The following is a 17377-nucleotide window of genomic DNA, read 5'->3' on the forward strand; positions in this document are numbered from 1 at the left end:
ACACAATGAGCTCAACGTATTTTCACGTCACTTCCAGTAGTACAGTCTAAACCCACGGTTTGGTACAATTCTGTCGCGCTGGTGTTTTGAGGGAGCTTGACCGAAGCAGTGAGTGTCAGTGCAGACTCACCGGTTTTGGCACTTGGCTGTGGCACCTGCTGGGAATCCATTCTGCTGCTTTGGGGGAGGATCTCAGGTTTCTGGGCAAAACGCCACGCTGTGCAGGATGGTCATGCACAGCCTGTCCATCTGACTTGGCAGGGCTGGAGGGGACAGCTGCTAATATGCTTGGCTTTCTGGTTTTTAAATGTTTTAGATGGAGTTAGTGTTTGAGTGTAATACAGCACAAGTTTGGGGCCCTTTTGTTTAGCGTAGCGGTGCATATGCCCTGTGAAATATTTTAGTACTTTAGTACAATGGCTGGGCTTTCTGTTCTGTTACTGTCATAATTAGAAATAAACATTAAACATTGCAAAATGCAGGAAATTACACTTGACATTTCATAATTGGCCCTGGGACTCTCCTGTTAATATTTTCACTTTTGTTGAGATGCTGCTGGTCTGCTGAGAACATAACAAACCAAAACACACCAACCCAGCCCTGAGAGGCTGCAGTGCCGATATTTGAGGTGCTTACCTGCAAAGCCCAGCTGGAACACCTGAATCCCCAGCTCTGCCCTGGATTCTGCAGCCAACAGGTCACACACAAATATTTTGCTACTCTTGCTTCTCCGTTTTGTGGGGTTTTTTTGCCTCGATCCTGTCCTGGAGCTGTTCTCAGCAGAGGGCAGCCTTGTCAAACCCATATACATACCAGCGGGCATGATTTATTTCATTAAGTTTTCCTCGCTGCTGTTCTGTGACCCTCGTAGGTGATGTTCTGTGGAAATGCAGGAATTATCCGTCCTCAACACTTGTGATGTGATGTGGCTGTTCCCCAAGCAGCTTCAGGTGAGGGGAATTATTACTGGGAGAAAATAAAGCAAATTTTAGTTTGCATTTTAGGTGTCTTTTTCTTTTGGTAAGAAACATAAAGCAAATTTTCAAAGACATTCTAGTCTTTTATGTAGGTGGTCTCCACTTTTTGTACAAATGAAGGGGTCTCGTACTCACATACAGCTGCTGTGCTTGTGTCCATAGTCACACGTCCACGTGGGCTTTGCTTTTCACTCCTCAACATCTTCGTGAAGTTTCCAGGCAGAACTCTCTGTGTTTCTTTCCTGGACCACATGCCTGAGGATAGATAACAGTTCTCATGAGCATTTTCACATTAAATCCCCATTTTGCAGCATTTTTCAGACATCAGGACAAGCTTTGCTACATTTTTTCAGTCTTAGCTATAGTTGTTGATCTGTTCTGCGTATTTGTTTTTAATACATAGTAACAATACAATGTAGAGGCTTACTAGGCCTAAATTGTCCGTTGAAATCAATGGATTTACAACAAATTACACCAGGTTAGAATCCAAACATTTAACTGAATTACAACCAACATGTCTGTTAAACTAATAAATACAGATTCCCAAATAAAGGGAATATATTTCATGAAATATTCAGCAATTCTCTTAGTCAAATCATGCAATGCTTATCTTGGCAAAAAAACCCCTTCTGAGATTCTCAGTAGAAGCAGCTTTCTTTCATCTTTATCAAGATCTGTTTGCATTTAACCTTATTCACAGAAACAATTTCTAAATCCGTTTTAAAAACATACTGTTCTGTCATGATAAAACTAACAAACAGGACCAGGCTGAACGGTGAACCATGTCACCAGTTTTGCAGCAGAGGGGCTTGGTACCAGCTTTTCCTGGCACAACAAGTTACTGATGATGCTCGTGTGCTGAAAACTTCTGAAAAAAAACCATAAAGGAAAATAGGAGAGGCACACAAGGCTATTGATTTTAATTAATGCATTTAATTTTGAGTGGTAATACTGCCAGAATGGCAAAAGAGATTATGCATAGAATGTGACTGGTGTATCCAGTGATGCAGAACAGCCTTTCGAGACGGGCAGCAGTCATAAGACTCCTATCACAAGCAAATGAAGCTAAATCAGCTAAATCAGGCTTTTTGACCTTGAACCAAACCACCACAATCTGGGCTGGCGTTGCCTGAGCAATGGCCACAGTCACGCCTGAGGGAAGCTCCTCTGCGGGTGCCAGAACACAGGCACACACAGGTTTTACAGTTTTTCCGTTGCTTGTGACAACATTGCGTTTGGGGAAACAAACCAGAGCCTTCTCATAAGCAGAAATGTTAGTTTTGCCTTCAAAGCTTTTGATGGATGTTGATTTGATTTGTTTTGTGCGTGTGACATCGCACACTGATCCACTGAGTAACACCTTAAGCCAAAATGCAACATTGCAATCTTAACTCGCAAATCCTTTCATCTCATCCGCGGCGAAAGAAAACGTCCCTGCCTTGGCTCTGATTTCACGCCAAGAGAAACTCCCGACTGCTGCTTGTCAGAGCTTCTCCTCGGCTCTCACCCCTCGCCCTCCCGCGCTGGCGGAGCGGGGTGAGTTTGCACAGACCCGTCTCGTTCTCCGAGGGGACAGCAAGTTCCCCATCATCCTGCACGGGGTCTGCTCCCTGCCAAGCCAAGCCTAGCCAAGCTGGGAGCGTCCCAAGCTGGGCCCGAGCGGCTCCTCCCCCGACGTAGGCAAGGTTACACCTCTCTTCCCTACGCCTGTCAGCGAACAACTGGGCTTCTCTGGTTACATGTGTGCAACCTTTTAAAAAAACCACCCAGGCCGGCTTACTCAGCAGTTTATAAAAGAGTGATTTACAAAATGCGGCTTTCTTCCAGATCAGCCCGTGCCGTTGTATTTATGTGACTGAAGGTCTCAGCTGATTCCTTCTTTTCTTGTGCAGCAGCAGCAGCAGCAGCCACGGCCAGTACAATACTGTAAGTCACTGGGAACGTTTTTTTCTCTCAGTTTGGAAGGGGTTGGCGTTTGGTGTAGCAGATCCATAACACTTACCATGTTTCTCTAGCATAGAAAATGAAGAGTATCTTCTGCTGGGGCTGTGACTGTGCTGCCCTGCAAGCAGCAGCAACGGCGTGGTGCCTGTTTTATAACAGCAGCATGAATGAATGATGCAATCATGCAGGGGGGAAGCATCATCGTATTGTCAGGATAGGCAAGAAGGGATTGGAGCGTTGGGAGGTGTATGTCAACATCCATCAGGTTCCCTCTACCGCTTTTCAATTACTTTTTAAAAGGTGCTTAAATAAATTCCCTGTTAGGCATTGCTGTTCAGTTACTAGTGTTTGGCTGCAAACAGCTCCTCTCTTGGCTTGCACACAGGCTTCTGTTTCTACCTTTAAAAACTGAACAGAAAACCAGAAAATGTGAACGAAGCTCAATGAGGTTAAAGACTGAATCTTTCTGTTCTCACACCGAAAACCATAGAAACTCACAATTACAGATGGATGCATTGAACTTTTAAAGAGTGGTACTTGCAGGAATATAAACAACATTAAGAATTTGCTTAAATATATCTAATCTGCTTAAATATATCCCACTTCCTCTAAGGCTTTCAAAACATATCGCTAATACTGAGAATTAAACCTCGGCATAAAAAAAAGCCATATTACTGTATTATTCCCACTTTACAGACATAGGACTAGCAACAATGAGGATAAAGTGGTTTGTTTAACCTAATGCCATGGAAACGCTCCTGAGCAGTAGTGGGAACAGGTCATGAGAAAAGTTTCAAGAGCAATTTTCTCCAAATCCCATACCCTAAGCAGCAGTTTCCCTTCAATGCAATAGAAACAGTTTAATGTGGTTGCACTTCTGTTATTCTCACGACATGTTCAATGCAATGTTACTCTGCTACGGGAATGTATTTCAGAGTGATTCTGTTCTCATCCACACCAGTGCAAACTGGGATTAACTTCACCGATACCAGGGAAATAACTCTGGGCAGAGTGAGATCAAAACTGGGCTGCTTGTGCAGCCACAATTTTCAGCACAGTGTTCACTCTCCCCTTGTTAAATAGGAAAGTGAATCAGAATAAAACCACCAGAGATTGTTTGCAAACTGTAGGATATTCCCAAGTGATGCATTTCAAAAGATATTTTAGGTAAAATTTCATTAAGATTTGTTCAGTCTTCATTTCACAGCAATAAATGTGAACATAGCTGAAATATGATAACAAGTGAAGTCTAGTCACAATGAGGATTTTGAGGTCTCGTCAAGATCTCATCCAAATATATCAGCCCCAGAACACCTGGAATTCCAAATACCATTTACGTGTTCCTTTTGCGTTATATGTCGCAGATACTGCAGATGTTTGAGTTTTTTACAGTGTGGCAAGTGCCCTTCTCTGAAGGGTCAGCAAACAGAAAAGATTTCAGTTGTTTTCCTTCAACATGTGGTCTTACATAATTCCTGGGTTTGCTTCTGTGACTCCACCCTCTCTGTTACGAAATGAAACTATTTCTTGTGGAAACGGCAGGTTGGCAGGTTTTTTTCCACACAGCCTAACGAAGTACTTCATAGTCTGGAGTCAAAATCTCATGGGAATTCCACTTTTCCATTGTGATTTCCTTTTTCTCCATCTTTATCTCAAGTTCCACCCTACCTCTGTCACCCTTTCCTTATGTCTTCTCTAGTCACTTCTTTGCCTATTGCTTCTTCTATTCTGCATTTTTTTCTTTTCAGCTTTCCCCCCCAATATTTTATGATCAGACCTGTTGAAGTACTTGCTGCTTGGGTGCTTTTTCAGCATGCAAATAACAGGATGGGAATAGATTACCTATCAGAAATTCAGTGGCAGAAAGATCAGACATTTTCTACCCATGTTTTCCATATAGAGACAGAACTCATTTGTGGGAATTTCATTTTTCCTACCATCTCATTGATGCATCTAAGCAATGAGATGCCTTGTATTTCAGAGTAATTAATCTTGGCCAACTGTAGTAGCCTATACCACTCTGGGATAAAAAATTGCTGTTCTCTTACTACAGCTGTTAAGAGATTTGTCTGTAGAAAGGTTTTACACAGCTTCAATTCTTTTTGCTCATGGTTCCAAGTGACACCTACCTGTGGACAAGCCACCATATCTGTCCTTATTTCCTCTGATCACTTACCTGGAGGTGAATTCTTGTCAGTGTCCCAATGGATGCCGCACTGGGATGGCCCAGTGCAAATTGTGAGAACAAGGGAAGGAGCAGAACATCCTCTCCTGCTTCAATTTCCCCCCACTCCTGTTGCCCATTACTCAATCGCTAGTAGCCTTGCCTTATGCTCTCATCTATGTTTGGGGCTACAGTTTCACAAGTTACTGAAATTGGCGTGTTACCATTTGGAATGGCATTTGCCAGGCTCCAGAGCTGATCGTGACCCATGGAGCTCTGCCAACAACAGCAGAAGAACCTTATTTCATGCCAAATAAATCACCTCCGACTCCTAAAATTTGCTTTTCCCACCAGCAGGACTCCCTGCAATAGCTGTAGCTGGCTTCATAGGTTCTCTTTGCTCCTGTATGAGCTTCCTTACTTTATAGTTCATCACAAGTTCTCCAACATGTGACAATACATCAGCCAAAACTAGGTCTGGGTTTTCCAGGACTCAGTGCCTACCTATAGCAGAAAGCGGAAATGTTTTAGCAGTTCAGTGGCCAAGAGAGATCAGGAACTAGTGATGCATTCTGCATTGTTTAAAAGACAATACTTCCCTTCCAACTTGCCATTTTTAGGCACTATGGTGCCTAAACCACAGCCTGAAACTCTTGGAAGAGTTATTGCATGGAATAAAGAGAGGACAGGGTTAATTCCAACCATCACTCCACAACCAGTATCCATAATTTTTCCTCTAGCTTATAACACATTTCTCCATCAAAGTGCAGAGTCCCCCACAGCAGTGGTCCCATCATTGTAAGGAGTATCCAGAAAGGAAACAAGCGTGGGAAATGTGGATACCAGAGGGAATGAAAAGTTAACGTATCTTCCTTTCTGCTCCCAATTTGTGTTTCTAGTGGTAAGATTTTTCTCAGAGAGATTAAGATTTCAAAGACATGTATTCAGAAATATATTCAATGTTCCCACCAAGAAGTCACATCACAGTGCAGTGTCCTCGCATGGTGACATTGCATCATAATGTGGTAACGTTGCAGTGCAGCCTCAGGTTAGCATGAGGCAATGTGACAGCTTTGCATAATAAGGAATCAGTGCTGGAACACCATGACGCAAATGTCACACCAGAGTGATGCAACAAGTTTGTACAGTGGAGCAAATCTTTAAAATTGGCACCAAACCCATGGTTGAATATTTGGTGACTTTCTAATTGCCAGGAGGTGGGAGAAAATTAACACCCTGCCATTTAAAAAATGTTAGTGGATGTATTTTTTTTGTTAATTCCACTGCACAAATATATCTAGCAAATGGCTGTCAAGGCCTACCCTAAAGTCAAAGCCCTCCTGCTCAGAAAATCAAAATCTTCCACTGAAAAGACAAACACAGTGCCGTGGAGCCAATGTCAAGTCAAGGCTAACGCAAAGTAAACTTGGCATTCACGTGTTGCCTGTTCACCTGCTGTCGAGTCTTAGCTCAGAAGCAGTCTCTGTTTGAGGGCCTCTTTTATGAGAGAGGTTTCTCTTATGTGCCGTGCTGGTGGCACATGACTGTATTCTTTATAGAACAATATAAAGAACCACGTGCTGTCTGCAGCAAAGAATTCTTTAGTGAGGCTTCTAAGGCTAGACCAGAGTTTTACAATATGTGCACAGAACAGCTCTGATGCACGAGGAGCAGAGACCTGTCCTTGTTCAGTCCTTGTTTCTGCCTTTCCCAGAGGAGGAGTTTGTCAAAGCCCCTTTCTGGACTATCTCCTCTTTACTCTCACTTTTGCTTTCTAGCACACTGGGGAGGGTGATCCCAGGCTCTGTCCTGCCTTCCCACACCCAAACCAAAAGCACAGGAGGGAAGAAGAGGCTGGGTGACATCTGCTCTCCCGTTCTCACTCACACCTGCGATGCAGGTGAGCACAGCAGAAGCTACTGTGTCACCCTGTTGGCCTTGTGCAAAAGCCAAGAACCCACTTTGGTTACTATAGTAGTGTGTTCACACCAGAACACTCAAGAATAGCTAGAAGGACCCTCTCAAAAAGTACTGTTTCATGGCTGCCTTTGGATAACTTTGCCTTTAATCTGATTTGCTCTCTTGCTATTTCATATCTACCTGGTTGTTGAACAGGGATTATCACTTAAAAATAAGGCTCTTAGCTGTTCACAACTGGATTCACCCCTTAGATTTGGTGGCTTCATTTATACAGACTTCTACCTTTCAATGTAGGACCAGAGTATTCTCTTTTAGTCTATACACATGAACATATAAAAGATGAGTGTGTGTTCTATGCATTTTTCAGTTATTATGGTAATTTTTCTTAAAGCCTTTTGTATTGCAGTATTCACTATACAGTTACTAGTCATGGGAATAAAACCAGACGTTTCTGCTCCTGCTTTGGCCGCTGTGATCTCGCAGTGAGCGCACAGAACTCACCACAGGCAACAGCACTGGTTCTTACCGTGTGTGATCCCTGGGTGACGCCTCCCTGGCAGCAAGCTACACCAGAACTCATTACCTCCTGTACTTTTCCACTGTGAGGTACATAGTCATCATTTTCTCCATCTTCACTGGATGTCTTTTGTATCTAGGGGTGCAAAGTTTGTCCAAAAAGGGCAAAAAGTTATTTTGTGGAAACTTGTGTAAGACCTCTCACCATCAAAACTCACATGATATATAGGAGAAAAATAAATTAGCTTAGTGAGAGGAAAACAAAATGTGAAGGTACATAACACAAAGAAGGTATATAACATGCTGTTTGATGGTATTTTTTCCCCTATCCCAGAAAAAGAATCTGCTACCCAGTTCAATTACACAAGATGTCCAGAGACACAGCTAAAAGATTAAAAGAGACAACTGAACAAACTTTTACAAAAATCTGGGAAGTGAGTCTAAATTCATACATTGGTAAAGTCCACACTGAGTTCCCTTATTAAAGGGTGAAGCACAAGATGAGTAGGGCAGATTAGAAAATACTTGATTAACACCTTGTGTTTCTGATCTGCAGAAGTGCTCAACGCATTTAAGTGGGCATATATAAATGGGAAGAAAATGAACTTTTGTCAGGCATTGTTATGCAAAAAGTTGTGTCATAATGTGATATCTTAACAGGCTGAGTGAAGTTCTCAAAGCCCAAGACTTTGCTGGATTTTATAAAAGACTAATTCCAAATGCTAATGGCCAAATCTTCTATGCATTCATAGATGACGAGAATATTTAGTTTATATTAATCAGGACACAGAAAAGGATCTAAACCTTCATGATTTAGGGACAACCACTCACTGGTATGTTTAAGATAGTTATGTCTGCTGTGATCAGCAAATCCTTAAGAGCTGGGTGTCTTTCACTGTCTCCTGGAGCAACTACTTTGACACACTAGACTGGGTCTGATGAGAAATCAGGATCCATTTGAGCAGTGAGGGCAAGATGAGACAGTGAATTGCAAGTCTCAGACAGCAGTTGGCAGTCTGATGCTTCAGCAAATGCCAAGTATTACAACCTTGAACCCCCATGTGAACATCAATGGGCCGAGCCTGCCGGGAGCAAATCAGCAACTGCCCAAAGCTCCACGGCCCACCTGTAACGTACACTGAACATCAGTAGGCAGCAACAGCAGGGAGCAAATCAGCAGCTGAGCCAGACCTCCACCACCGCTCCCGCTCTTTGATAAAAGCTGGCTACCAGGCTCTGCTCGGCCCTACTCACAAGAACCAGACTGGTTGCACCGATGGCTCAAGACAGAGTGCAGCACTGTCACTCAGAGAATGACTTTATCTTGTCCTCTCAAAGTAAGAAGGTTCCCAAAAGGATGGCGTCCCTCCTGGAGATGAAAGAAATCTTCCGCAACGCTGATGCAGTGTGCTTTGATGTGGACAGTACAGTCATCAGGGAAGAAGGCATCGATGAGCTTGCGAAGTTCTGTGGAGTTGGAGATGCCGTTGCAGAGATGTATGTATATTTGCTGTTTATTTCATAGGAACAGTAGTAAAAAATAAGCATGGATAAGGTTAATCTGTGACAATGAATTTATAATAGGGATTAATTCAACTCTTTCATAGGAGATTGTTACAGTTTAAAAAGGATTTTAGGAATAATAAGTGGAATTAATGTATACTGAATAACTTTTGGAATTATGAAGCCACTAAACAAAACTATACTGATACAAATTTTGTGATGTAAACTTATTTGACAGACTAGGATCAGCCCCCACCATTAAACTTGGCTAAGCACTAGCAGACCTGATTAAGAGGGAGGAGAGTGGACAATTATCTTAACACTTCTCCAAGACTAATGTTTCTACTGAAACTTGTAGAAGTTCTTTTGCTTTCAGAGAACGGCACCTGGGCTGCAGTTTAGGAAAACGGGTCCCAGCGGCTCCAGTGCAGTTGCAGGGGGAATGAAGCAGTTTTCCTTTGCCCTGCTGGTTCTCACAAGAGCTCTGATCTGTGGAGATGATCTACCAGTGGTTGCTACTAATCTTTGCAGTGTCCTTATCTTCTCCTTTACAACATAGATGCAGTATAACATAGAGCCTATGGACTCCTAACTTGTTCCTTGCTGTTCTTCTTTAACGGTTCTTGCGAAAAGCCTCTACTTGTTAAGTGTCACTGATTTGTTTTCTTTGGATGACAATTTAGGACCCGCAGAGCCATGGGTGGTACTGTGACATTCAAAGCAGCTTTAACGGCACGACTGGGTCTCATACGTCCTTCCTACGAGCAAGTGCAAAAGCTAATATCTGACAACCCACCTCAGCTAACACCAGGAATAAGGTAAGAAGAATTTCAAATGATCTAATGAAAGTGTTCTGCATATGGCATAAATCAACAACATTCTATGACATTAGTGAGGCTGGTTTAGATTGCATTCCTACTCCATTTCCATGTTGTTTGTGTACAAAGCTTCTGTCAGGAGCTTATAATGGCGTGACTCCATATCAAGTGGCAAAGCATCTGTGTAAGAAGAAAACAGTCCTACATGTTAACTGGCATTTAGCTGAGCATTCTGGCTCGAGGATTAAATGGGCATGGAAAATAATCTGTTCACTCACAGCTGTTTTTTGATGGGTGATGGAACTGGGAGATTTAAGACCCAGTGTGAACTACAGGCTCGGTCTATTCTGCAGTTATATTACCTCTCTCTTACACTTCTGTGTGCCGTCACACTGCTGGACTCAGCTTAGGGGATCCATTGCTCAGAGCTACCCATTCTGCACTGAAGTCCCTAAAAAAGCATTTAAAAATGATTAAGGAAAAATACATACATGTGTGTATATTCATTAATCTTTAGGTTTAGAAAAAACATTCACTATTTAAACAGAAAAGGGTTTTTTTCTGTTCAAATTGTTTTAAACAATTGAAAATAATTTATTTACTACAAAACTTGGCTGTAGCACCAAGTGTAAAATATTTTTAGCATACAGTTTTTAGATGATATTGTGCTTGTATTTTCTGCTTGAAATGAAGCAGATGCTCAGCTTTTTCTGTAGAAGGGATAGCTCACTGTAACTACAAAGAGAACATTGTTTCCTTGTTTGGAATCACATGATTTTCCTTTTCATTCCTTCCCTTTCTTCCTCCTTTTCTGTGTTGCCTGCTTTAAGCCTCCACTTTGCTTCTTAGTATTGAGCATTTTTGCTCTTCCTGCTGCCACTTGTACTGTTCAGTATTGCTGCACACTGATCCTCCTGCCTGCAGAGCCAAATCCCAGGAAACTTTTTACTGCCTTCAAGCCCTGTTGACTGGGTCTGAGAACTTCTATTTTCTTGATTCCTTTTCTGTAGCTGTGCCCTCTTCTAAAGATGGTATTGACATCCAGCATCTGGGGAATCAACTCTTCAAAAATGTTTGCATGCTTTTCAGGCCACTTTTGTATTCTGGTGCAGTTTGCCCCATGTTCCCTACTTTTTTTCCTGCATTATAAATTTTGTTGCTGGTTTTGTACTTAAAAATAATCTGAACTGCATCTGCTCTCTCATTTGTTTCAAGGGAACTAATGTGAATTTCTAGGGAATGCTTGTTTCTGAGCAGCTAAATACCTGTTTGTCTCTTGATGGGATGGTTCTGTTTGGCTCTTTTCAAGCAAGGTGTATGCACAAACTTGCAAGGGAAAGAAGGAAAAGCTTCTTGATGGGTGGAGCTGGAGAGCAGCACACATCCAAACTAAACTGGACTAACACAAAGCACGGGCAGCCCCGTTTAGGATAGATGTATTTTAACTTTGCTGTCCCTAGACGCTCCCAGGCACTCAGGTTTGACGACTGCTCTTTCTTGCCAGGGAGCTGGTGAGCCGGCTTCACCAGCGAGGGGTCCAGGTCTTTCTGGTCTCCGGGGGATTTCAGAGCATTGTGGAGCACGTGGCCTCGCAGCTGAACATTCCAGCAGCAAACGTCTTTGCCAACAGGCTGAAGTTTTACTTTAATGGTGAGATTGCCTTCATATCTCTTTTATCTGCTAATTAATGCCACTTTTTTGTTTCAGACTGTCAGATATTGGGCTACAGATACTGTCCAGTCTATATGACCCTGTTAACAATCCAGCTAGCTCCAAGTAGGAATTGCAAGACCTTAGTAAAAACATGAGTTCAGGTCATTTTCCAGACATGAAATAGAGCTGTAGTTACTTTTTAATGGCAAGCTGCACCAAAGGTAAAAAGTATTACAGTTGCTGACATTTCTCTTGCTCCTTCAAGTTTAAATAGTTTCTTACACTTACCTGCTTTCAGAGGCAAACTTCACTTTCAATGACTTTGAGGTATGTATGAAGACTGATGTACATTAGTACAGCTGTTCTGGACTTTAAGCTAGTGTATTCAAGCAGAACTGTAGTTAGTGGGGTTGTTTCTTACTCAGTGTTTCATACACTGTTTATACGTTATATTGGATGCTGCTTTTTAAACGTTTACACCAAAATGACGGGACCAGAGTGACTGGGAATGGATTTGTAACACTACTCATACAGGGTTTCTATTTTAGTCCTAGCATTTCAGCTCTTCGAAAAGACCCCCCCGAAATGTGGTTAAAATCCCAGTTTTTACACTTACCTTCTAATTACTTTGAGATGCTGATATTGTGAAGCTTACAGGACTGCATGTAATTAGCTGTTAGGCATATATCTTCTTTCACTTACAAGAAAATACGCTATATGTCTAACTTGTCCTTCCACTGTGTTCTAGGAGAATATGCAGGATTTGATGAAACACAACCAACAGCTGAATCGGGGGGGAAAGGAAAGGTTATCGCTTATCTGAAGGAACAGTTCCAATTTAAGAAAGTAGTTATGATTGGTGATGGAGCTACAGACATGGAAGCCTGTCCCCCTGCTGTAAGTACTAAAGAACCGGAATTCTAAATTCCTTTTGAGCAAATCCTTTGCGGGGGGGCAGAATAAAAAAAAGTGTGGTTTGAAGTTTTTATAGGACTTCAGGGAAGATCTTCAGCCCTTCCCACAGCCCGAGGGAGATCTGTGTGGGTAGTTTTCCTCTATGAAAGCTGCATCATGCAATGGTTGATTTCTTCCAGTTCAGACAATCTCGGTTTCACCCTCTGAGCCAGGATCTGGCAGGGTCTAGCAGGGCCGTGTAACACGCTAATGATCCGTCTCAAATCAAGCTGGTATTATCACGTCTGCCTTTCCCCTCCAGGTCCCCACAGTACTCGCTGCTGCAGAGGTCTTACCCTGCCAGTTCTGCACCTTGGCGAATGGTGCTTAGTGCGAAGGTCTGGCACAGATCTGGTGCAAGAGGGTTCACCTCACTGTGCAGTGGCGATAGGTTTGAAGATAACGGTCCTGACAGGGTGAAATAATTAAAAATTAATAAAAAGACAGCTTTTATAAACGGTTATTTCACAGAGATCTTAATTCCGTGTCCCTCTTAGCATATTTCTCTACAAAAAGCACCCAAATATCCCTTGTTTGCTAGCGCTGAGGGACAGACATCCTGGTGCATGGAAATGCACGATAATGAACAAAAAGCTACATTGATGTGAGTTATGTCAGCCAGGTTGCCTACTGTTAAATATGTGCAGCACCAAAGTGGCTTTGTGTTTGCCGAATGCTTTCTACCTGAAGGCAAAAAGCAGCAGTGGAAATTTTCAACGCTGCACTTTCACTGCAGATGGTTTTCTAAGATGCAGAAATGATGATTGTTCCTGGTTAATGATTGATGACATGGTTAATGGTTATTTTGGTATCTATCAAATGAGGTAAACAGAGTTAAGATAAATGGTACAGGGATAATTGTGAGATGCTGCAGGCACGTCTGATTGTGAACTCATTCTTGAATATGAAAGTTTAATGTTGCATCAGATTTGCAGTAAACTCTCAAATCTGAACGATCTTGAAGTTACAAGGTACTGAGGCACAACTTTGCTATTGGAATGAAACTCTAGTAACCAAAATTCAATGCCAATTAAGTTCTTGTTAATAAATTTGAAAAATTAACACGAAAAGTAAAATAGAGGAAGAGGTCAGAGAAATACCATCATTTTAAAATCCAAACTTAACTGCTGAGGAGCTCCATTCCTTACACGGGACTGCAATAACATATATGCCCATTCTTTCTGTTTTGCCAGGACTGCTTCATTGGATTTGGAGGAAACGTAATCAGAAAGCAAGTAAAAGAGAAAGCTAAATGGTACATTACTCACTTTGACGAACTGCTAAAAGAACTGGAAGAACGATAAATTATACAGTAATATAACATATTTAACAACTATAAATCCATTATACAATTCAATTAAACATATATTTGTTTGCAAAGTTGTGTTCTGGGTTTTTAAATTATTCTGGGTGGTTAGCACCTTCATCTCTGGCCGGGAGCTCAGGTTGCAAATGGCACCATTTTACTCAAAAATTTTGTAATGGGAAAAGATGTTTTTTAAAAAAAAAACTTGGCCTTTCAAGGTGGAAAAGGTCAGTTGATTATTCACCTACGAGTGAAGACCCAAGGCAGGAATTTATCAGCAAGTTAAAAATACCTTAATGGATTTGCCCCTGGTCAATATTGCGTATCTATTGTTTCAGAATCATTGAAGCTAATACCTCTACTTATTTTGGGTGGCAAAAGAAGAATGAGGGGGCTACAAATAAGAAGTTTGTCTAATCAATAGCAATAAATAAAAATAATATAGTCTAAATGGTGAACAGTATGGTAAGTCCTTTCCATTCCAAAGAATCTCAGAAATAAACAGATATGTTAGGAAATATTACTACATATCTCTGATTTCATTAAAATATGTAAGAGAACCTGAGATGCACATTTTAAAGCAAGTGATCTAGTGGTTCCCATACCTCAATAAAATACTTCAAACTAAACTCCAAAAGGGTGATTTTGTAAAACGGTCACACTGTTTACTTAACTGTTTTATTTATTTAACAATCCCACCCATCAACCTATAACTGGATGGAAGCTAATTCATCAACCTTTAAAAAAATTGTCTACTGATTAAGAAAATACTCTGAAACTTATCTAATCTCTGCCTCAAGTGTGGATCAACCACTCTTAAACTGTGCTAGAAATAAGTCTAACCTGTTCTAAGTAAGTACTACTCAGACCTTCAGGTAACAAATCCCAGTTTTTTAAGGATTTGTCCTTTGTGGCTGCAGTGTCTGATCCAAGAAAGTCCTTACACAGCGTGTGTTAATTCTCCTCCACTCTGCCACATATTTCATAGATAGGAAGAGAAACAACTGACATTTCTACCTTCCAAAATCTCAGAGTCTCCACAAGATAATCACTACAGGTTTACACAACTTGCACTAGATTTTCTTAATTTAACGGGATTAAATCAAGGCGCAGTGAGAGAGCTCCTGTCCAGTTGTTTAAGCATCACCAACAATTAAAACAAATCCTAGTTCTGTCCGTTCTGTGATATTATCAGATATTATACAGGGGAAAGAGCCATTAACAAAGCCCCAAAGTGATGGATAGCAGCTCTCAATGATGTCATCTAATGTTTTTGGCAAAAAACCCTGAGGTACTAATTGCTTGAAATTACAACAGCATTTAAGTACTGCAGAGTAAATGGTTAAAAGAAAACAAATCCAGAAACAAAGGTCTTATGGCTTTTTAGAGAAAGGCATACAAATAAACAGCTATACTGAATATCTATATACAGAGTTTAAAAAACTTCACAAAAGCCAAGACAGACAATAGTTGGCAGGCTGCTCACCGGAAGTCTTCTGGGAGTATTAAACACAACCTCTTTTAAATTCTTCCTGGGAATAATCTCAGCCAGCTCCATGGGCAGCTCGTGTACAATCATGCTTTTGTTTAGGTGAGACTGCAAGAGTAGAACAAGTATAAACTCTTGCTGCTCTCATTCAGTGTGTTCCTCTGCGATTCTATAGTTATGATGCATTTCTTTTGAATTAAAAAGCCACTTAAAAAAATCTAACATCCAGCAAATCAGCTGTAGCTGCAGGTCCTCATCCTACAAACTGTGTCATGCTTAAGTATCTGGAATTTCCCTAACACCACAGTCAGAAGAGGCTCTGGGCCACAGAGATGTTAACATTCATGGTGGTATCTTCTGCCAGTCTGAGTGCTATGGAAACATGGCCTTGTGCCAGTGATTTCAGAAGAGCACTTTAGGTCTGACTGGTTTGGGAAAAAAAAATACCCACAAACCACACCCCCTTCCACTGGGCAAATATCAAGCCTGACCTCTAGTTCAGGAGGTACCAAAAGGATTCCTGAGCTTCACGAGAGGCTGAGCTCTTTTGTCCGCAAAATACTGGAAAAAAATAGGAGGGAATAAAGCAGCACAAGGGAATTTTCAATGTTAACAACCAAATTACCGATTTACCTGAACGTATCCCATCACAGTAGCACAAAGCCTGGAGAGTAGCACGTGTCAGGGAAGTAATATCTGGTTTTCAGGTGGGTCTCCTAACTAAGAGCACGGGCAGCAGCCCATTTCTTTTAATGTCATTATTCAGTGAGGCAGAATTAAGTTATATATTCAATTTGCATGAGAGGGCTTCTTAAAAGAACAGTTCGCAGTCTTTTCTAGGAAGACTATAGCACAAGTTAACTTGGTGTTTGTGTCTTTCTTACAGTGGAACAAGAATAGATATTAGAATTATAATACCAGAGACCCTTCCAGGCACTGTGCCCCACTTTTCAACCACTGAAGTGACTCCAGTTTGAATTGTACAAATTCTGCTCTACATAATGCTGAGGTATTGCTAGCCAAAGGAAGAAGACAGACATGGCTGTGAAATTAAGAGGGGAAAATCACAACAGTGTTGTCAACAGGGGAAAACCAACTTCAGAAAGGGTTCAGGTGAAGGGAAGCAAGAGAAGATTGGCATTACTTATTTATCTACTGTGTTACATTCAGTTAGTTACAGATCACTATGTAAACTCAAGTGACAGAAACTAATCTCTCTCTTATGACAGAGCATGAGTTTGAAGCTCAGAACGACAGGAGGCACATTCGCAACACAATGAACACCACCACTGGGAATTCACATCTGAAGAGACTTGTGCTGTACGATGTCACCCCACAGGACATCCAGTTATTCCTTAGATTTCTTATTCACGCAAAACTTCACAGGCCTTGAACAACAAGAGCTCTGCCTGAGTGAGTTTAATTCCTAGTGCTCCTGGCTGAAGGTAAGAAACACGTATTGCATCAAAACCCACAAAATCCTCTAAGTCCAAAAGTGTTTTGCCTCTGACCAAAATTCCTGGTTATGAGGGGTAAGTTTCAAGGAGAATTCTCTAGGAACAAGAAACATGAGAGGATACTGGGAGAAATAACAAAGACTGGAAGCTGATACTGATTTACAAGAAGGAACAGCTGAAATGACATACTTGGTCCACTGAGTATGCCAAGCTAAGAACGTCAAGCTAACATAGTACAGAATTTTACTCAATAAAATCCCATCATCAGTTGACAACAGGAGGAAAACATGAAAACAGACAAGAATCAGATCAAATACTTTGTTCAAATGAACAATGGACTGTGAGCTGGCTGAAGGGAAGAAGCCAGAGAGTCGTGGTCAATGGGGCAGAGTCCAGTTGAGGCCTGTGTCTAGTGCAGTGCCTCAGGGGGCAGTACTGGGGCCTGTATTATTCAATATATTCATCAGTGATTTGGATGAGGGAATAGAGTGACTATCAGCAAGTTTGCTGATGACACCAAGCTGGGAGGAGTGGCTGACACGCCAGAAGGCTGTGCTGCCATCCAGAGACCTGGACAGGCTGGAGAGTTGGGCAGGGAAAAATGTAATGAAATATAACAAGGGCAAGTGTAGAGTCTTGTATCTGGGCAGGAACAACCCCAGGTTCTAGTGTAAGT

At 41.6% G+C, this 17377-nt stretch overlaps 1 protein-coding gene across 1 annotated transcript; it reads left to right on the top strand.

Annotated features, from left to right (window-relative positions):
- The first annotated feature begins 2699 nt into the window (after nucleotides 1-2699).
- PSPH (phosphoserine phosphatase) lies at nucleotides 2700-13759 on the top strand. Its single transcript, XM_080357267.1, has 6 exons — nucleotides 2700-2903; nucleotides 8864-9018; nucleotides 9708-9842; nucleotides 11347-11492; nucleotides 12244-12392; nucleotides 13643-13759. The coding sequence occupies exons 2-6, from the start codon at nucleotides 8879-8881 to the stop codon at nucleotides 13751-13753; spliced, it is 681 nt and encodes a 226-aa protein (XP_080213393.1). The 5' UTR covers nucleotides 2700-2903; nucleotides 8864-8878; the 3' UTR covers nucleotides 13754-13759.
- The last annotated feature ends 3618 nt before the right edge of the window (nucleotides 13760-17377 follow it).

This window comes from Nesoenas mayeri, assembly GCF_963082525.1.
Source record: "Nesoenas mayeri genome assembly, chromosome: 20".
Taxonomy (NCBI): Eukaryota; Metazoa; Chordata; class Aves; order Columbiformes; family Columbidae; genus Nesoenas; species Nesoenas mayeri.